The sequence below is a fragment of the Panthera tigris genome, chromosome A1 (assembly GCF_018350195.1).
Source record: "Panthera tigris isolate Pti1 chromosome A1, P.tigris_Pti1_mat1.1, whole genome shotgun sequence".
NCBI lineage: Eukaryota > Metazoa > Chordata > Mammalia > Carnivora > Felidae > Panthera > Panthera tigris.
Window position 1 is genome coordinate 156,471,817 of NC_056660.1, and position 21,868 is coordinate 156,493,684.

General features: G+C 36.8%; 1 protein-coding gene across 4 annotated transcripts in view; it reads left to right on the forward strand.

Annotated features, from left to right (window-relative positions):
- FAM81B (family with sequence similarity 81 member B) overlaps nucleotides 1-21,868 on the forward strand; it is a 54,598-nt gene that overhangs the window by 17,283 nt on the left and 15,447 nt on the right. For all 4 annotated transcript variants that reach the window (XM_007078930.3, XM_042990237.1, XM_042990241.1 and 1 more), the window contains 3 exons: nucleotides 455-698; nucleotides 6,605-6,723; nucleotides 15,812-15,941. In XM_007078930.3, coding sequence (XP_007078992.3) covers nucleotides 455-698; nucleotides 6,605-6,723; nucleotides 15,812-15,941 — 493 coding nt within the window. The remainder of the gene's footprint in view (nucleotides 1-454; nucleotides 699-6,604; nucleotides 6,724-15,811; nucleotides 15,942-21,868) is intronic.

Here is a 21,868-nt window from a genome sequence, read left to right on the forward strand (position 1 = left end):
TTACATGCTACTTTACCCTAATTCTTAACAGCTCTAGCCTATTTCTTTTTCTCATTTATTGTGTTTACTTTTTCACTGAACTTCTGACTCTTTCATGAATCTCTGCCTTTGAACTATCATTTCTTCCAAGTTAGTAGGCAGCACTCTCCTCAATGTAGAATTCTCAAGTATTAAATGTTTGTGGATCCAAGTTGGCTTGTTAGAATAGTGGGTAAAATATAAAATTATTCCTGCTTAGAAACATGAAAAATGCATAATGTAAGACCAAGGCAGAAGTCAGATCTTGTGAGATGAGAGACAAACCAGGAATCCAACCTGGCCGATTCCTATAAGGTCCTCCCAAACCTCTCACAGGGGAGATGGTACAGAAGTTAAGTGAAGAGACAAGTTCTGGTTCTGGCTCCTCCAACTCATTCTTGTAACGTCCCTGGTGTTGTTTCCTGTTCCTGACTAGGGGTCATTCTTTTCTTCCTGTGATTCCAAACACCCAGAGAAGGCAGCTAGAAGACAGATTGAACACCCAGGAGCGTACCATCGCTTTCCTCCTTGAACAAGCCTTCCGCATCAAGGAGGAAATCTCTGCTTGTCTTCAAGGGGCCCATGGCTTTCAAAAAGAGGAGCTGCTTGCCAGGAAGCTACTGGAAAGCCACATCCAGACCATCACGAGCATTGTCAAAAAACTGAGCCAAAATATTGAGGTAATTCTTCATTTCCCATACGTTGGCATCATTGTTTGACAACGATGATCAACCACCAATATCATTTTCAACTACAGAAATGACTCACTAGAGCTTAAGTTTAAATGACTACAACATGTAGCCCCAGAGGAAAACAGTTCAACTTTTCAACTGCTCATGTATGCTAAAAAGTAGAAGGAAATTCTATTCAAAAAGCATTTAATATCTATTTTGTGACAGCAGAGAGAATTGTTTAACAGTATGTCAGACATTGTGCTAAGGTGATTATTTTAATCTCAATTTCTGAGATTCTTTTTGTGTAATTGTTTCAAATAGAGCTTTTCATGGTGCACTGGCAATGATGGCTCACAGGCCCATCACAGTCTGACCCAAGCCATCTCTCTCCCCATCTCCCACCCCCTCACTTCTTTCATTGTGACCACACTGGCTCCCAGCTCTTCCTAGAACACACCAAACATGTTCTGGTTTCAGGGCCTTGGCACTTAATATTCACTCTGGCTGAATCATCTTCCCCTACACATTCCTGTGAAATGTTCTCCATTGCCTTGAAGTCTGTGCTCAGTTATCACCCTATCAGAGAGGATTTCCTCAGCATTCTGTAAAAAGGCACCCTTCCCTACCCAGCAGTCACAATCTTCGTTAAATCTTACATTATAGATATTCATAGTACGTATCCATGTGATAAGCAAACTCATAGTGTATATTTGTTAATTGCTTGTTTTCCCCTTCTAATATATGAATATATATACACATGTGTGTGTATATACCTATATATGTATGTATGTATGTGTGTGTGTGTGTGTGTGTGTGTGTATATATATATATATATTCTAATATATAATGGTAAAGATTCTGTTTTCTTCATTATTAAATAATACAACAGATGACAACAGCACATGGTAGGTAGTCAGCACTCTACATATTTCCCAAATGAATGATGTTTAAGATGTTAAAGGGAAAATAGAATTTCTGATCACAAAAGAAAATATCTATCTTGGTTAAACCAAAATAAACAGATTTTCACTACAAGTCTTTCAGCATTTTTAAGGTGCCAATAGGCATGATGAATCTGGGGTAGAAACTTTCAAGCAAGAGTCCCAGAGAATATACTTTGGGAAACTGACTAAAAATTTGCAGAATTATCATTAAAATTCCCACAACAAATGTCCTCTTTTACTGTCAGGGAATATAATATAGTGGATCTGACAAACAGACAAACAAAACTCATGCAATTAACATCAGCAAAGGCTTCCTTAGGACTTTGTTTATAAAGCTAAGGATATTTATTAATTTATTTTCCATCTGTAGGGTCTGGCAAACCCCAGGATGCATTAGAGGGAGTATGGAAGTTAAAAAAAAAAAATCTTAGTGAACTTTTAAAAGGTACTTCATTGGTATTTAGCACATACTGAATTGACCCCAGTGCCTAAAAGTCAGTACCACTTCTCAAAGTGGTCAAAGATGTTTCCAGCATAACAGTGGTAAGAAAATGATGAGGTTAGCGGCTCAGCGCCTTTGACATGATGACCAAACCAAGTATAGCACTCGCACTAAACAAGATACCAATTTAAAAGTCAAAACTTGCTGGTAATTGAAAAGAGAGTAGCATTCTCAGAAATGAGAAATGGTTGTTACATGTTGATTATATTTGTCAAAATCCATTCAGATATATACTTTGATTGGTACCTTTTAATACCTATTAATTATACCTCAGTAAAATAATCTTAATTTTAAGAAGGAAACTATTTCCAGAAGTCTAGAAATCTGTTTTTTTTTTTAATTTTTTTAACATTTATTCATTTTTGATTGAGAGAGAGAGAGAGAGAGATTGCTGCCAGCACAAAGCCTGATGTGGGGCTCAAACTCACTGAGGGCAAGATCATGACCCGAGCTGAAGTTGGATGTTTGACTGAGCCACCCAGGCACCCCATTAGAAATCTTGTTAAGGGCTTTTTCCCTATAATAATTGGTTGTCTTAGATTAGCTCTGAAAAAAAGACAAAATATTTTCCCAAAACTATAAAATCTCAAAATATATGCCATCCTGTTAAGGGGATGAGGAGGACTGGTCTATGAGGAAAATGAATTAGAAAATATTTTAAAGTCTGTAGACAACATAGTTAAACATCATAAAGAAGAAACTATTAGGCTACCTTTAGTAAATAACTAATACTATAACTTGCTCTTTATAGTGAAATAGGTGCTATTCAAGTATTTTTTAAAAGCCTAAACTCATTAACGAGCTCAGTCCATTGCAAACTGACCAGCAAGACAGGTTCAAGTGTGAGCTGAAGCTTGACTTGGGCCTATGAAAGGAATTAAGAAAAAAATGTTTTTAATCAACCATAATTGCAGCAGTTGCTTGTTCCTTTTTATATTCAAACTATTTGTTTTTTAAGCTGGCAGCTAATTACAAATTTTAAAATTAATTTATTTTAAACTCAAGGAAAGAGAATTTTATGTATCACATTTATTTTGTTTATTTATTTTGTTTCTTTTTCCCACCAACTTGTAAGAGCAATACTTGTTCATTGTAATTATTTTGAAAGCTTAAGAAAAAAATGTTTAAACCTGGGGAAAAAAATTCTCAATTCCACTACCAAATGGCAATTTCTACAAACACCCAGATTCATTACCTTCAAGTCCTTCCACATATTCCATTAGGAGGCTGGGACTACATTTGTAAGCATAATCTTTAATATAAAATTATATCATACACTCACGTGATTAAAGGTTCTTTGTACAGTGCACACACCATGATTTGCTAAGTCATTCTGTTAATATTAAAATACCCTTGCTCATAAGTATAGGTCTGTATTTGGATTATTTCCATAGTATAAATTCTTAGAAGTAGAACTCCAGGGTGTGGACACTGTAAAGGCTCTTGATACATGTTGCCAAATTGGTTTCCGGAACACTTCCATTAGCATTACACAAGAGTGCTTTTTCATGGGCCTACACCAGCATTGAGATGTATTGTTTTAACTTCACTAATTTAATGGGATAGAGATGAGATCTTTCTCTCGTTTTCACTTTTTAAATTTTTTTTTTTTAACGTTTATTTATTTTTGAGACAGAGAGAGACAGAGCATGAACGGGGGAGGGTCAGAGAGAGGGAGACACAATCTGAAACAAGCTCCAGGCTCTGAGCTGTCAGCACAGAGCCCGACGCGGGGTTCGAACTCACGGACCGTGAGATCATGACCTGAGCCGAAGTCGGCCACTTAACCGACTGAGCCACCCAGGCGCCCGTCGTGTTCACTTTTTAAAAGTGACTATAACGCTTTTCATTTTCTCTGTCCATCATCTATTAATGTCGTTTGCCAATTTATCTTTTGGAGTTTTAGTGCTTTTTAATTCTTATTGATTTGATGAGCTTTTTTATTAATTGAGGATAATAGCTGCTGGTAGCTTGGCAAATGGTTAGCAACCAGCAAGCAAATATTTTCTGGAGAATAAAAACTTGGTTGGAGTGTTTGCCTATTTCCATGGTGTTAATAGTCTCACTGTGATTGATTTCAAACATCAAAACACCAAACACAAAGATGGGAAAAGATACGCACAACTGGCTTTCGCCAACAAATGCATGCTGATTGCAGCACTAGACTGAAATCTGTGGCAGTAGCATTTGTTATAAATGTTTTTTCAGTTCATTGTTTATATCTCAGTTATATTTACAATGTTTCTGTCAAGTTTTTTATAAGGTTGTTAAACTTTCCATTATTTTGCTCTCGTTAAGCATTCCAATATTTTGCTCTGTGATTCCTCTCATTATTTTTAAGAATAGAAATTTCTTCATTTAGAATTGAAATAATCACCTTTATTATCTGTTATTTTTATGGCTTAACTATTTATATTTTTAAACTACTTTTCTAAAATGTGTCATGAGGTAAGGATCTAAACTGATTGTTTTCTGAATAAACAACCAGAGGTCCCAACACCATTCATGAAATTCCTCCCCCACTAATTTGTGAGCCTCAAGTATAGTACATTCGTTTTTTAAAAAATATTTTAATGTTTATTTATTTTTGAAAGAGAGAGACAGAGTGTGAGTGAGGGAGGGGCAGAGAGAGAGGGAGACACAGAATCCGAAGTAGGCTCCAGGCTCTGAGCTGTCAGCGCAAAGACCTATGCAGGGCTCAAACTCATATACAGCGAGATCATGACCTGAGCCAAAGTCGGACACTCAACCAACTGAGCCACACAGGTGCCCCAGCACATTTCTTTCTTATGTTTACCGAGGTCTTCATTACATTACATTGATTTATTTACATATGCAGATCTATTTTGCTACACTTATGTATTTATTATCATCTCATATGTTTTAGTGTTTAGTAGGGCAAATTCCTTTTCTTCACTATACTTTACCAAAACAAAGAAAAGTAACATCTTTTGCTATGGTCTGAATATTGGGTCTCTCCCCGCTCCTCCAAAATTCGTATGTTGAAATCTAATGTCCCATGTGATGGTGTTAGGAGGTGGGGTCTCGTGATTAGGACCAGTGCCCTCCCACAAGATACCCCTGACTCCTACCACCACCTGAGGATGCAGTAGGAAGTAGACAGTCTGCAGCCCAGCAGAGGGCTCTCACCAGAAGTGGTCCAAGCAGGCACCCTGACCTTGGACTTCCAGCCTCCACAACTGTGAGAAACATATGTCTGTTGTTTATTAACTACCCAGTCTGTGGTATTTTGTTAGAGCAACGTGAATGGACTGAGACACTTAGAGTCAGGCAAAAACAAATGAAAACAAAAAAACTCCAGCTAGCATTCTTGACACTTCTAAGTTTTCAATTAAAGGTTTTTTTTGTTTGTTTTTGCTCTTGGGTTGTTTCAATCTGCCAGTTTACAAATGAGAAAGATCCTGTATATGGTATTTAAAATTTCTATGATTCATTTGCTACAAAAATCCTTCTTTCCTCAAAAAATTGATAAACATAAATTTAGACATAGTTCAGTCCTTGATCAAATATAGTAACTAAACTTTAATGCTTCCCCAAATCCTGAACTTGTCGTATACTCTCACTTATTTTACAAATAAATATGTTTTTTTTTTTTTAAATATATGTCTTCACTTTACTTTGGATTTTTCTTGAGTGTCAACTAAGATAGAAATTTTTGCTATGGACAAGCAGAATTTTTTTTTTTAGTTTTAAATTAATGTTTACATGTTAAGTGTGAAAAATTTTTAAGCCGCTGTTCTTGAGACCACCGACCTGGTAGTATAAGATAGTCAGCTCTATTTCAGAATACCAAGACCTACCTAAGACATGACTAAGAATACCCAAGGACAAAATCTGAATATACTTCAAGCCATAAATCTCTCATGTTCTCTAAAAATCTAGAATAAACCTTCTTCACTCCTTTTGAGTGGAACAGTTTGATTCACATTTACTCATGTTAGTTGTATTAGCTTCACTGTGGTTCTGATTCAATCTGCAAAGGGCCTTGCCTGATGCCGTAGTAAAGATCCTTTTCTAAACTCTGCCACCAATTCTGAGATAGGTTTTCGTGAAAAGCTTTTGTATCAATGATGGCCAAATGGCAACTCGTGGCCATAACAGCGCAATAAGTATGTTTTATTTGGCCCGTAGTGCGTTTATGTAAGATTTTGACTAAGATGTCAATATTTAAAAATTGAAAGATTTAACATAAAATCTAGATTTCTGGCTTGTGTTGAAACACTGTTGAGCCATCATTCCTACCTGGCAATAATCAACTGGAATCAGGCCATCACTACCTTCCTCAGATAAAGTAGGGACTGCCTCTCTCTGACATAGGACTCTCTCACTCATTTATACTGTCAGCCTTAATAGGAAAGTCTTTTGATTTTGAACCTCTGCTTTAAATTATACTTTCTTATCATGTGGGGTAGGAAATTAATGGGAATTTTCACTTAAAATTACAGATTTTAGAACACCAAATAAGAGCGCGAGACCAGGCGGCCACAGGAACTAATTTTGCAGTACAGGAGCTAAACACCAGACACCTTCAAGGAGTTGGAGATCTTCGAGGAAGAGTAGCCAGGTGAGAAGAAGCATATCAATGAATGGCAGTCAGTTCTTGCCCATTGAATTCTCATTCCCAACTAAGTTCCATATAGTAAAAAAGTAGATATTGTCTTTACGCTAAACTGATGAGGTGGTGGTTGAGAAAGTCTATGATACACCTTGAAAGCTTCATGCTACCTTGAGAATCAAGGGTTCTCTAAAAGGCCCCTTTTACAGAATGTCCAGTTTTGGTTCTGTCTGCTAGTGACGAGAATCATATTATATTTGCAGCCCTCAACTGTCTAAATGCCAATATCTATACAAAGACACACCCTCAAGAACACCTACAAATATTTAAAATACTTTAATTTAATTTAATAATTAATTAAAATTTTTAAAATGTATAAGAATTACATATAAAAGTCTAACAAAAGGAATTTACTTCCAAATCGATAAAATTTTGAAAAATATGGTTCATATGATATTTCTAAATCAAAAGAATTAATGCTATACAGTTTAACAAAAACCTGTGGGTATTGACAATGGCAGGACCACTCTAGTAGAAATATCAAAGATCACCTGTGAATGGCTGACTGTAGTCACCTTTGCAACTCAGCATCTTCTGCCAGCACATCTTTACTCTCTCCTGGAATACTCAATCTCCATCTTGTTAATCTGCTCTGTAGTGTTAATGACAAAATAACAATTAGGTGATTAACACCTAAGACGAACTCCTTTTAGAGCATCTATCCATTCAATTCAACAACAACAAAAAGGTATTAAGCTTCATGCCATATAAGCACATGCCAGGCAGTGTATGGGATTTGGGGATTCAGCAACATGGTCCATTTCCAATTCCTCATGACCCCAGATTTGTGGTCTACCTGGGAAAACAAGCTCCAAATGTAAGTGATTAGATAAACAATGTAATGAAAGTTTGAGGTGCTATGGAAATATCCAAATCAGACTGAGGCATAGGGAAGTCTTCCTGGAGGAGGTGACACTGAAATTAGTTTTGAAGGATCCATAGCAGATATCTAGACAAGGAAGGACAACAGGAAATGCACTTTACATAGGAGGGATAATAAGTGCAAACGAACTGAGGGATGAATTACTGAGACATGTTCAAAGAGCTACCTGTAAGAAGAGTGTTTTAGTTTTGGTATTTGGGGGTTTGCTTTTAGGGAGAGATGGGAGATTGGGAGATGAAGCTTACAAGTGGTCCAAATTGGATGCTGAGAGATCTTGTGGGTCAAGGTAAGAAGTTTGAACTTTATATAGAAAGTTATAAGTAAGCATGGGAAGATTGATTATAAGTAAGAGGGATGACATATATAGGAACATTCTAGTATTAGCTAAGTTGGTGGGGTACAAAAAGGAAAAATGAAAATGAAAGGAAGCCTACTGCAGCAGTCAAGGTGGGAAATGTCAAGGGCCTAAACTAACACACTAGCCATGAAAGTCCAGACCAGGTAGCAAACATTAGGAAAACAGAATCTTCAGGAATAGTACCTATGTGTACACACACACACACACACACACAGAGATAGATATGTAACTATGCTATGTATAAGTACATGTTTATTCATCCAAAATATACAAAATTATATATTTCCTTATATAATATCTGATACACACAAAAGAAAGTTTATAGTATTTGGGTAAGTTTGAAGCAAGGTAATAAAACAAACACGAACAGACCCACCATCCTATTTAGATGTGCCATGATTTCTCAAAGACAAATACCAAACATCTGTCTTGAATAAAACTTGGAATTTGGTTCCACTTGGTGGTGTGCTGATGACACGTGAACTATTTATTTTTTCTGCAAACCATTACAAACCCAGTATTCAATTTTTCTAAATCCTGCCTTACATGTAAGACACAATAACAGATTTCAATGAAACCAAGATATGAATGGAATAATATCTAGAACAAGATGGATCAGCTTCAATTTCTTTTTTCTTTTTTGTTTCCTTTTTTAAAAACAAAAAAGTGTTTCTGTTTAAAGTCTACAACATGATTTGATATATACAAGCATAGTAAAATGATTACTACAGTCAAGCTAATTAACATATCTTCTCACATGGTTACCATTTTATGTGTGTGATAAGAGCAACTGAAATCTACTTTCTTAGCATATTTCCATTCTTCAGTACATTATTAACTATGGTCATCACACTGTATATTAGGTCTCTAGGCATATTCTTCCTATTTAACTGCGACTTTGTACTCTTTGACCAACATTTCCCCATCTCCCCTACCTCTGCACCCTGGGTAACCACCATTCTACTCTCTGCTTCTGAGTATTTGACTTTTTCAGGTACCATATGAGATCATGCAGGTTTTTTTTTTCTGTGTCTATCTTAATTAACTTAGCATAATGTCCTCCAATTTTATCTGTGTATTCACAAATGGCAATATCTCTTTTTTTGAGTCTGGATAATACTCGGAATGTGTGTGTGTGTGTGTGTGTGTGTGTGTGTGTGTGTCACAATTTATTTTTTCATTCGTCAACAGACGCTTAGGTTGTTTCCATATCTTGGCTATTGTGAATATTGCTACAGTGAACATGGGAGTGTGGGAGTGCAGATATTCCTTCCAAGTACTGATTTCACTTCCTTTGGATATACATCCAGAACAGGGATTGCTGAATGATGTAATAGTTCTATTTTTAGTTTTTTGAAGAACCTTCATACTGTTTTCTATAATTGCTGCACCAATTTACATTCTTACCAATAATATACAAGGGTTTTCTTTTCTCTACCTACTAGTCGACATTTGTTATGTTTTTATTATTTTGATAATAGCCACTCTAACAGGTGAAGGGTAATATCTCATTGTGCTTTTGATTTGCAGTTTCCTGATGATCGGTGACACTGAGCACCTCTTCATGTACTTGCTGGTCACTTGTATGTCATCTGTGGATAAATATCTATTCAGATGCTTTGCCCGTTTTTTAAAAATATTTATTTATTTTTAAGAGAGAGAGAGAGAGAAAGAGAAAGAGAGAGAGATTGAGATGGGAGAAGGGCAGAGAGAGACGGGGACAGATTATCCGAAGCAGGCTCTGCACCAACAGCAGAGAGCCGATGTGGGGCTCCAAGTCACGAACTGTGAGATCATCACCTGAGCCAAAGTCAGGGGCTGCTTAACCGACTAAGCCACCCAGGCACCCCCACATTTGTCCATTTTTTAATCTGTGGTCATTTACAGCTACTTCTTTTTTCTGTGGTCCTAGGGGACTTGCAAATGAGTCCCATCAGCTCTCAGAGCTAGGTGATTTGGAAGCCAGTCTCTCAGGTGGCAGCTGTAAAAGTTGAAGTGCTCGATGTATGGTCCAAACCTTTCACTCCTCAGGAGGAAGCTAAGATTTGGGGGTCCCCTCCCAACTGTAAGGAAGGCACTGTGCCAAGAATGGGGTTTACAGCATGAATGTGTCTCAGCTTTCCTGCCCATTTCAATGTGGGTATATTCTTAGATGCCTGATAAGCAAGAGTCTTTAAATTAGTTTCTGGGTTTTTCTCAGAGGAAACTGATCTGTGTGTAGCTGTTTATTTGGTACATCCAGAGAAGGGGAAACCAAGAGCCTCCTATCCCTCCATTTTATTCTTCAATTGCTTACCTTCCCCTTGAATCTTAGGTAGTGATTTTAGGACGAGGTCTTATTTTTCCTTGAAATATCTTCTTATTATGAAAATTTCTTTATTGTATTTGCTAATCCGAGACAGAATCTGGCTAAAAGCCATGAGACTTAAATTCACCCTTCCTCTCCCATTCTGTGTATTTTTGCCAGGCAAGGGACTAATAGACAAGCTGAGACAGATTAATTACTGTCTTTCCACATATATTGACCTTAATTCCAATGAGTATTTTGGCATAACTGAGATTAAGTTGATTATTTTAACATAATTCCTAGGAAACATTTTACTGCTGCATAAATCAAACTCAATATTTAATAATGGCAACGTGCTTTGAATTTTACACCGTATTTCCTACTCCAAAACAGGGGCAGTGTAAAAGCAAGTAACTCCAATGAGACGAGGTTCTCAAAGGCGTCTGGTCTGCTTTTGATACCCTCTCCTCTATTCAGTAGATGATAATCTCAGGTGCAAATGAGGAAAAGCAAGTATGTAAAGAACATCCATAGAGATGGCCATGATTTACAGTCTGCAGCAGCAGTCAGAGGACGCAGGACTTCCAGCTACATTTGGCTATTTGGGACCCAAAGGCAGATTTTTCTTATTAAAAAAATTACAAATTGTGTTGATATGAAATTAAAAGCAAAAATCATATTCTTTGGAAGAATGATATCATGGATATTGTCAACTTTTGAAAAGTTAAGAGTAGAAACTTCTGGTTAAAGATAATTGAATAAAGATATATTTATGCCACTCCTCTCACTTGCGACGTCTTAAAGCCAGTTAAAAATAGAAGGGAAGCAAAAATTCCATCTTTTTTTAAAAAATGTTTATTTATTTTTGACAAAGAGAGATAGAGCATGAGCGGGGGAGGGGCAAAGGGAGAGGGAGACACAGAATCCAAAGCAGGCTCCAGGCTCTGTCAACACAGAGTCCCAAGCGGGGCTGAACTCAGACTGCGAGATCATGACCTGAGCGGAAGTCGGATGCTCAACTGACTCAGCCACCCAGGCGCCCCTAAAAATTCCATCTTTAATAGAACTTGGAAGTTGCCACAACTGCTAACCACAAGCACAAACAGAGTACACTTACAAATACTGTCATGTCTGTCTTCCTCGGACCTTAGATATAATGACTTGCGCCAAAACAAGAGTCGTAATCCTAAATAATTTGAATGGAGTAATATTACTCCATTACTCGGGGCTCAGGCGGGTCACAGGACACACAGGAAATGTCCCTTCAGGGAATCAGGTCAGTAACACAGAGCAGCTGAGGAGTGTAGCTGAGGATGCATTTGTGTTATTTATCATCTAGAAGCTCTGTGCTTGCAAATTCATACCCGAGAGAAATGCTGACATGCTACAGGCAGAGGAAGTAGAGCGGGCCTATAGCGTCACTACAGAAAATCTAGGATTCAGTGATTGGCTGTAAAACACACCAATCCCGTTTTTGAGGAGGAAAGGGGGGGATGTGCCCTCCTACAGCCTGTAGGACTTAAGAAAAGAACAGATTTGATACTGCAAGCCTGAGTGGAGGATGTGGTCTACTCCTCCCCCCACACACACTTGGTGATCTTCTGTAGGTAGTCAGAATCAGCCAAAGATGTAAGCATGATAGGTAGAATCTAGCCTGTGCGTAAAAATCGGCACCACCAATATCGATAGTCAGACAGAGAAAACTATGAGGCTGATGTGCAAGCCTCAATGAGAGGAATTACCCAGAAAAACACACGAGGGGTTCAAATCAGAGGCTCTCTTGGTTTCAAAGAAGTTAAGAACAAAGGAAAAAGATTAAAGCAGATTGCTGATTGAACAGCAATCAGCAGTAATTTTGCTCCTTCCCAAAGTCCCACTAAATCTACTGCAAAAAAAAAAAAAAAAAAAAGTTTCTCTTTAAAACAGACCCACCAAAACAGAGGATATCAGCATAGAAATGTTGGGACGAAGAAAACAGACATGTGGAAACTGACTTAGCAGATGTAATAAAACCAGTTTTAAACCTGTGGGATAAACTGAGAATGATCTGGTTTTACACCACACAATTCTCAAAAGGCTTAGGTGTTGGCAGCACTAGGAAACTCTGAAACTAGGTAAAGACAGGCTCTTGTCTCTAGGGAGAACTGGGAAAAGCAGGAAGAGGGAGAGCAAAGAGCCACTGTAGTTTGTTGTCGTAGACTCTGGGTCTGGAGTTCTCTTGTCCAGCAAGAGAGCAGACACAGGATTAATATGCAAGTCACAGGATTAATATTCCAAGTCCGAGAGGAGACAAGAGCTCCCAGTAAGTGTCCTTGCTCCGTTTTTATTAGGATCAGAAGATTTATCAGCATGATGGACATGCACAAAGAGACAATGAAATTGTGAACATTAATTCACGGGCGTGATGGAAAGGGGGTTTTGAAGATATGTGGTGTTAGGGGTTTGGGTCAATACAAAACAAAATCCAGGTGCTGAGCAGATGGTTGTTTACAGCAGACATGAGGCGCCTTGTCTGTTTACCTAAACTTGCCTAGGGGGACAAGAAGGACAGAACATGCTACCTCAGGGTCAACAAGGCACCTTTCTTTTGCTAATTAGCTCCACTCCTGGCAACTTTGCCCAGGGTGGTCTCTAGCCCCTTTTACCTGTTTACCTATTTTGATCCTTCCTTCCCATGAAAGCAGTTTTCTGCTATTGTACTAAATTGGGGGGCACTGCTGCCCTGAATACCTAATCTCTACCCATTCTTGGATACTTTCATCCTGTGGCTTTCTATTTCTTCATGCCTTGTTAACCCTTCAGCGCAAGCTCAGGGAATTCTTAAGCTTAATTCCCGCAGTTTATTATTAGCCTTTTAGTTTTTATTGACTTCTAAACTATAGGCATGTTTTACTTTGAAAAAATAAAAATTTTGAATAAATACGAAATAAAAGGCCTTCCCCAAAACAGAGATCATCACCTAACAGAATGAGATGGATATACTGGAATTGCTCAGGGATAAGGTGGGGAAAAAAAATTAAAATATCACAGAGATCAAATCTGTTTTGGAAGGCGCCCCCGCCCCATGGAATAAATACAACTAAAAATAATTATTTTTTAAATGCTAACATGAGAAAACCACAAAAAATGAAAAGAAAATGTTTTTTTAACATAAAAATTGTTGTAGAAAAATGATGTGTATAGCAGACAAGTAAAACTCATTCAACATAGACTCTGTAGGACTGCCTGAAGAAGAAAGAGAAAAAATTCTTTAGGAAAAAAGAATGGGTATAAGAAAAGAGAACTTCCTTGAAACGGAGATTTGAATCCATAAATCAAAACTAGAATTTAAGAAAAATTGCTATAAGAACAATTGAATCAAAATATACCAGTTGAGAGGCCCCTGGGCAGATCAGTTGGCTAATCATCCTGTCCAACTCTTGATTTTGGCTCAGGTAATGATCTCACTGTTCATGAGATCAAGCTGGTGTGCTGTCAGCATGGAACTTGCTTGGGATTCTCTCTCCCTCTCTCTCTGCCCTTCCTCCACTCGTGCTCAAGGGTGTGCTCTCTCTCTCTCTCTCTCTCTCTCAAAACAAACAAACAAAAAATCCTGGTTGAAGTTACTGAACATCAGGAATAAAGAATCCTTAGACAACCAGGTGGACCAAACAAATCAGCATGTGGTGTTAGGCTGGCAGTCTGTGTTTTTGCATGGGGAGATAGGAATTAATAAATAATAGCTACTGATCTTGTAGGGGTGCTTCCTCAGTGCTAGGTGCTGGCTAAATCATTTGATTCATTACCTCCTTTCATCTTAAAATAACCGTATCAAGTGACATTTTTTTCAGGATAGCCACTTATGGTTTTGAAGGTTGAGCGTAAAGCATTCCAGGAGATACTATCTATGGCTCCTGTGTTCATGCTGCCCATGTAGCTGGCAAGTCTGGTGTTGTGTGGTAGACGAATCGTGCAGCTATGTTCAGTGGCCTTGGGGTCATTACTCCCTTTTCTCAGTTAAGGAGAACTGAAGATCATAGACCGTTAAGAAATTTTTCCCAGATCACAAAGCTAGGAAACGGCAGAAGCCAGATTCAAAGCCTGGTCAATGTGACATCAGAGACAAATTCTTAACCGTTAGCCTACAATGTACAGGCCAGCTGTCTCTGAAGGTCGAACAAGGAGGGAGTTGGGTGACAAGTGGCTGGGAGCAGTGATAGCAGCAACTGTTTCTATGTAATCTTTGGGGATCTTGATGTGGATTCACATAGTAGCCTAATTAACTGACAACAGAGCTTGTTTTGACAACAGGTTTTATGTACAAATGTGTGAAATGGCTTTTGCCTGTGACTTTGCTGCATTACAAGCCAGCTCCCATTTTTGATCAGATTAATTCCTAATTTTTCCTCCCAGCAGTCTCCCCTCCCCTACCACAGTCCCCTGGTTTCTCTTCTAAGGATTTCTCAGGTAAAATTACCACCATACTCATTTTGGGCTCAACTTTGGTACCAAAAATCTTAAGAAAAAAAAATTCATTTCTAGATCCTAAAAAAATATTGACAGCCATAAAATAAACTATATTTATAGCACTTTGCATAATAGCATGAAAATGTAGTTCCTAACAAATATTATTTGAGGACAAAGAATTGTTTTATAAAATTATAAACTTAACAGTGATCTCTGATAACTTTACACAAAAAACACAGTCCTTCAGCATTCTCCATATCTTCCATGCATTTATGAGTGCATATATTTCATGCATATATGAGTGTATTGAAACTGATAACAAAGTACGTAACCTGCCGTCTCCCAAGAGAAGCCTTGAGTAGTGATATGGGGTGGGCTTCCCTGACATGCTGGAAAGATGGTTAATCTTCAACTCCAACCCCGTTTCACTAGAATTACTTCTTAAAATACCATGTGCAACTTTATGAGCCAAAACTTCATTCACATGTTACTGTGAATTGTTTTTGTCCTAATATAACACTTGACTGAGCCCACTCCAGGAGCAGGAGTTGTGACTGGGGCTAAGAGGAGGGAAATTGGTTTTTGAAGATGGGTTGGAAGATGATGGTGAGCTAAGACTCTTTGTAGCCAGAGGAGAATTGACAATCTTGGATCCAACGAGGAAAGTGGATTCAGAATGCAATATAGAACAGGATAAAGTTTCAATTTTACCTAACCACAGGCAGTAGGGAGTACTCCCCCAATATCAAAACCTGTTGGAACTCCTATGACCGTATTAATATATCAGACTGAAAATCAAAAATTCCCCCCATTTTCTCCCAATGTCTTCATCTACCCCAACCCAGTTGTGTGATTTTGACTGATGTATCATTATCCAACCTGGTTTCTCTCTCATCAGAAAAAAGAGAGAAAAGTGAAGATTTCTGTTTATGTTCCTACGTCTACTAACTCCTTATTCAAAGAACTTTAGAGCTTTTGCCATGAATGAATGCACACATCCTACTGTACTATTAAAAATGTTTGAGCCTATTGATCTCACAACCAATTTTCATCTTGCCACTAGATGTGACTCCAGCATTGTGAAGCTTTCTGGAGACATTCAGTTCATCAGGCATGAGCACCAGAAAATTGAGAAAACAATTCAAAATTTCATGTCTGCTCTAGAAACTGTTTCTAAGAACTTGGATATGAAGGTAACCGAAAATATTTGGAACTCTTACATTATGTGTTATTGCCAGAAGATCATTATAGCTTATCAAAATGCCTAGTCGGGTGGAAATTTTTCAAAAGAACTCTTTACTTCCAAAGTGTTTAAATATGACAGGCATGCATATATACCATGAGCACTGTCAGTTGAATTCAAAACTTTAATGAGTACCTCCTATGTTCCAATGTAGCCACCCATTATAAGCCTGTGCTACTTGATTCCACTGTTGCTATTCTTTTACTCTCTGGGATTTCCTCAAAGACTGTAGAACCAAAGACTATAAGCAAAACATTTTTTCATGGACTATTATTATTAAATAGCCAACCTAAATGTGAGTTGATTATGTTATATCCCTACAATAGGTTACATCTCTCACAAAATAATGTACAAATCCATTGCCCTGGTTTTAAAGGCCATCTCTACACTGGCCCCCTGCTTATCTTTTCAGCTCACCCCATTTTTCCTGGTTCACCCCTCATACCCAGTGGTACTGAACAATCTGGAGGTAGGTCTGTACTCATTCTAAGACATTACACAGGCTCCATATTGTTTGTGCTTTTTTTCTGCCTGAAATGCCTTTCCTTTTTCACCCTCCCAATGGCTTAACTAAAAGAGCCAATGCAAAGTATTCTGTGCCTTACTTTGTCATATACCTTATGTGACAATAAGCACTTCTCTGAAGTCATTTAGGCAGAACAAAGTGGAAATCCTTTGAGAATAGGGGGACATGTAAGTTTGGTGTATGATTATTTGTTCATAGGACCAAATAATCAAGAGCAGAAGGTTCAAAGGGGCACATAGATTACTCCAATCCCATTGGGCTCACCTTGCCCACACCTATGCGCCCATCTAATTAAGTCCTAATAGTTTTTTGGTTGAGTCTCTTTGTTTTCCAAAATACCTAGTCATATCAAAAATAAATCATAACCATGTTACCTCTGGTTTTCTGATGTAACACCTCAGTACTTTTTTTTTTTTAAATACTTTAAAGCCATGACCAGATCTTCCAGATGATTGTTAAATAAAAGTGGTCATAGAAGGCAATTTATCTAGTTTCTTATTATACTGGAGATGTCTTTGTTGTTTTCTTTTGGATGTTGGTGTGATATATTTTTAACCATGTTAAAGTAACCTTCAATTCCTACTTACTTCCAGTAGTTTTAATTAGTGCTCAGTTTTTATTAGGACTGAACATTTCACCTTAAAAAATGCCTTGTAGACATCAAAAAATGCTTACATCATCATATCAGGGTTTTTTTTAATTTGGGTTTTTATTTGTTCACTCGTTTATTTCTTTGGACTTCTAATGTGCTATGTCAATACATTTCCCAATACTGAAACATTTCTGCATTTCTGCCATACAGTCATTGTGTAATCATTCAGCATTTGACTTTGCACCTAGGTTCAAAATTTGATTTGGGGTGCCTGGATGGCTCAGTCAGTTAAGCCTCCAACTCTTGATTTCAGCTCAGGTCATATCTCATGGGTCATGAGTTCGAGTCCTGAATTGGGGTTTGTGTGAGAGTGGGGAGCCTGCTTGGGATTCTCTGTCTCCCTGTCTCCCTCCCCTTCCCCCGCTCTCTCTCTCTCTAAATAAATAAACTTAAAAACTTTTTCAAAAAAGTGACACTGACTGAAGTTTATTCTTAATTTTTTTTTTTAAGGTAATACAGATGATATGTATGGTTCACAAATCAAAACTACATAAGAAAATATACACTGAGAATTTTCGTGCCCACCTCTGTCACCATTATCACATTCTTTCATTTCCTCACTGAAAACCATTTTTATTATTCTGTTGTGGATTCTTCAGTATGCCTTTATGCAGATACAAACAAATGCAAATATATTCTTATTTTCTCCTTTTTACAAATAAGGTTGCATATTACACACACACACACACACACACACACACACACACTAATATGTACCTATTTTTTTTTTAACTAAACAAATACATCCTGGAGATCAGTCATACTAATACATGGAAAGCTTCCTCATTCTTTTTTTACAACTGCATATTCTCCTCTGTGTTCAATAGCTCACTCATTTAACCAATCTCTCACAGATGGACATTTGGACATTTTTTAGTATTTTTCTCTTTCAAACAATGCTGCAAGGTGTAACTTGCACCTATGTCATTGTGTGTATGTCCATAGGTATGTTTGTAGGATCAATTACCAGAAGTGTGATTGCTGGGTCAAAATACATGTTTGTTATTTTCAGGTATCTTGCTGTCTGTAGGGTTTTGATCATATTACATAGCCATCGGCGATATGTAAAATGTAAAAATGAGGACATTTTACATATTGCCTCACCAATGGTGTTGACTTTTGAATTTTGCCACTCTTATAGGAAAAAGAAAGCTAAAATCTCTGTGTTTCACTTAGCCTTTCCTTTCTGTTTTTTTAATTTTATTTATTTATTTATTTATTTTTGAGAGAGAGCATGTACACAGCAGAAGAGGGAGAGAGCAGATCCTCAGTAGGATCCGAGCTGTCAGTGCAGAGGTCAACATGGGGCTCAAACTGATAAACAACCATGAGATTATGACCTTAGCTGAAATCAAGAATCGGATACTTAACCAACTGAGCCACACAGGCACCCCTTCACTTAGCCTTTCTCATTGTGAATGAGGTTCACATCTTCAAGAGCTATTTTCATTTCTTTTTCAGCGAGTTATCTGTTCATCTCTTTTATCCATTTCCTTATTGGTCTGTTTTTCTTTTTCTTCTCAATTTTTAGGAGCTCTTTATATGTTCTTTTGACTTTTGTCATGCTTATGTTCTATATTTATAGCTAAATTTATCAGCTTTTTTTTTTTGTAGCTTCTTTTAAGTCACACTTAAAAAGAAATTCCCTAGGGGTGCTGGGTGGCTAAGTTGATTTTGGCTCAAGTCATGATCTCAGTCATGAGATTGAGCCCCATGTTGGGCTGCATACTAACAGCATGGAGATGCTTGGGATTCTCTCCCTCTCTCTCTGCCTTTCTCCCACTTGCACTGTCTGTCTCCCCCTCTCAAAATAATTACTCGTATTTTCTTCTAGCACTTTCATGGCTTTACTGTTTATATTTAAGTTCTTGATCCATATGGAGTTTTTCTAATATAGAATGTGCCTTAATTATTATTTTAATCATTGAGACCTTATAGTACTTTTAGTATCTGGTACAGCAAGTACCTTTCATTGCTTTCTTTTCTCCCTTTCCCTGGTGATAATTGTTTGTTTTTGCATATGATTTTAAAATCAGTCTGTCTATTCCCAGCAAATAATAACTCATTTTTAATTTTTATTGAAATCACATTAAATCATAAGTTAACTTTTGAATTTACTGAATCATAATGCTGAGTGTTTTATCCAAGAACATAGTGTGCTTCCTATTTGTCAGGTTTGCTTTTCTATCATTCAAGAATAGTTTGAAATTTTCCTCATGTTCACATCATCTTCAATATATTTTGGGATTTTGTTATCTTTTTTCTTTTTAGTTTATTGTAGTGGGGTCTCATTATATCTTTTGATGAGTTGTTAGTTGTATATAATGAAAGCTATATTAATTTCATCTTCTATTAGTGAATTCTCCTCTTGATTATAGAAATTTTCCAGTTTGTTGTTGTTTTTCCAGGCACACAATCATATGATTTTTAAATAATAATTTTACTCATTTTTTTTCACTTTCATACACACAATTTCTCTCCCTGCTATAATTGCCTTAATAACTCCAGTATGGTATTAAATAGTGTGGGAATAGTGGTCATCCTGCTCTTGTTCCTGACGTTAATGGAAATTCCCCCAGGGTTTCCCTTATGGTGAGGGAAGTTAGTTTCCTCAGTGAACATGTTTGATGCACTATTGCTATTATATTGAGTTTTTGTTTGTAATCCAGAATGATTGCGAATTTGTCAAATGCCTTTCAACATTATTTGTGGAGATAATCATGTGAATTTTCTCCTCAACTATGCTGGCATAATTATTTGTATTAATATATTTCTTATTAAACGATTCTTGTTTTAAAAATTAAATTGTGCTTGATTATGATGTTTTTAAAACTGTGCTGATACTGTTTGCTGATATTTTATTTAAGAAGTTTGCATCAATATTTATAAACAAGATTAGTCTTTTTGTGCAACCTTTTTCAGATTTTAGAATCGATGTTTTGCTGACTTCATGAAAATAATTTGGAAGTTTCCCTTCTTTTTCTATGCTCTGAAACAGTTTTAAAAACATTGCAATGACCTATTCTTTAAAGATTCAGTAGTTTGCCTCCAAAGCCATTTAGGCCTAATGATTTAGTGGAAAGAAGAGTTCTTTGATATCTTTGCTCAGTTTTTTCCATGGAAAATCTTTTCAAGGGTCAGCTTTAGTAAATTACTTCTGCTTGGAAAAAAGTACCTTTTTCATCCAGATTTTGAAATTAATTTGCATAAATTGTGCAAAATACTATGAAGATTATTTTCATTCCTTCTGCTTTTATATTTTTCCCCTCACCATTTTATTTGTGCTTTTTTGACCTTTTGATTAATTAGGTGTTTGTGCTTTAATAATTATATTGATCCTCCCCATTGAGCCACACTTTTTATGTATTTTTAAGTTCTTCTATTTTGTTCTCCATGTGTTCTCAGCAATTCAAGTTTTTGTCTTTTTTTCCCTTTTCCTGTGATGTGTTTTGCTGTTAATTTTCTAACTTTTTGAACCAAAAATATTTGTAATCTTTTGCTGACAGAATCATTTTTGACTATGAATTTTCCCTGAGCATTTATTTACTTCCCTGTATCCCCTAGGGTTGATATAGTGTTCTCATGGTTTCCTAGAAATTCTGCAGTTGTATATTGTATTTTTCCCTTTGATTGAACAGATTAAGAGGGGTTGTTGTTTTTCCTGAGTTAAGGATTTTTTTGTTATCCTAGTATTCATTTTTAGTTTTATCTCCCTGTAATTGAAATTTTTATGTATATACCCATTTGAGTTTTTGGAATACTTTGAGGGATTTATTTTGGCATCTGGATAGAAAAATTTTCTACACGTTCTAAAAGAATATATTCTGTATTTTTAGGGCACAAAGTTCAGTCGCTATGTAAAACATTGCTTATTGTTTAGGTCTATTGTATCCTTATGTATTTTTTTGATTTTTTCTTCTGTCTTGGATTGAGAAAAGTGAATTAAAATCTATAATTATTTGGCTTCCATTTCGTCTATCACTTCAGCTTTGTGAATGTTCTCACTACATTATTTGGATCATATTTATATCTACTCTATTTTTCCTTTTTCTTAATTTTAGTATTTATTTGTTTTCTTTACGTTTAGACCAAGAAAAATGTTGTCTACTACCTTTTCAAAGAAACAACCCTGGGATTTACCTATCAATCCTATAATTTTTTTACTTCCCAATTTTTTTAATGTTTGTATATTAGTTTGCTATTGCTGCCATAACAAATGACCACACACTCAGTAGTTTATAGCAACATAAATATATTATCTCATAGTTGCTGCAAGTCAAAAGCCTGGTGGGCTAGAGTAAATCCCCTGCTTAGGGTCTCACAAGACAGAAATCAAGATATCAGCAGGGCTATGTTTCTTTGAGGTAGCTCTGGGAATTAGTTCTCTTCCAGACTCATTCAAGTTTTGGCCAAATTCAGTTTCTTGAAGTTGTGTGACTGAGGTTCTTGCTAGAGTTGGAGACATGTTCCCCCAGATGCCAGCCTTCTTTCTCATGTTTTCCATGTGGCCTCTCTCCAGGAACAGGCCAAGTCATTGTCATGCTTCAAATCTCTCTGACTCTGGCTGGAGAAAGTTCTCTGCTTTTAAAGGCTCATGTGATTTAATTGGACCCACTTGGATAAGACAGGATAATCTCTCTATTTCAAGGTCTGTAACCTTAATTACAGCTACAAATGCCATTGGCCATCTAACATATCA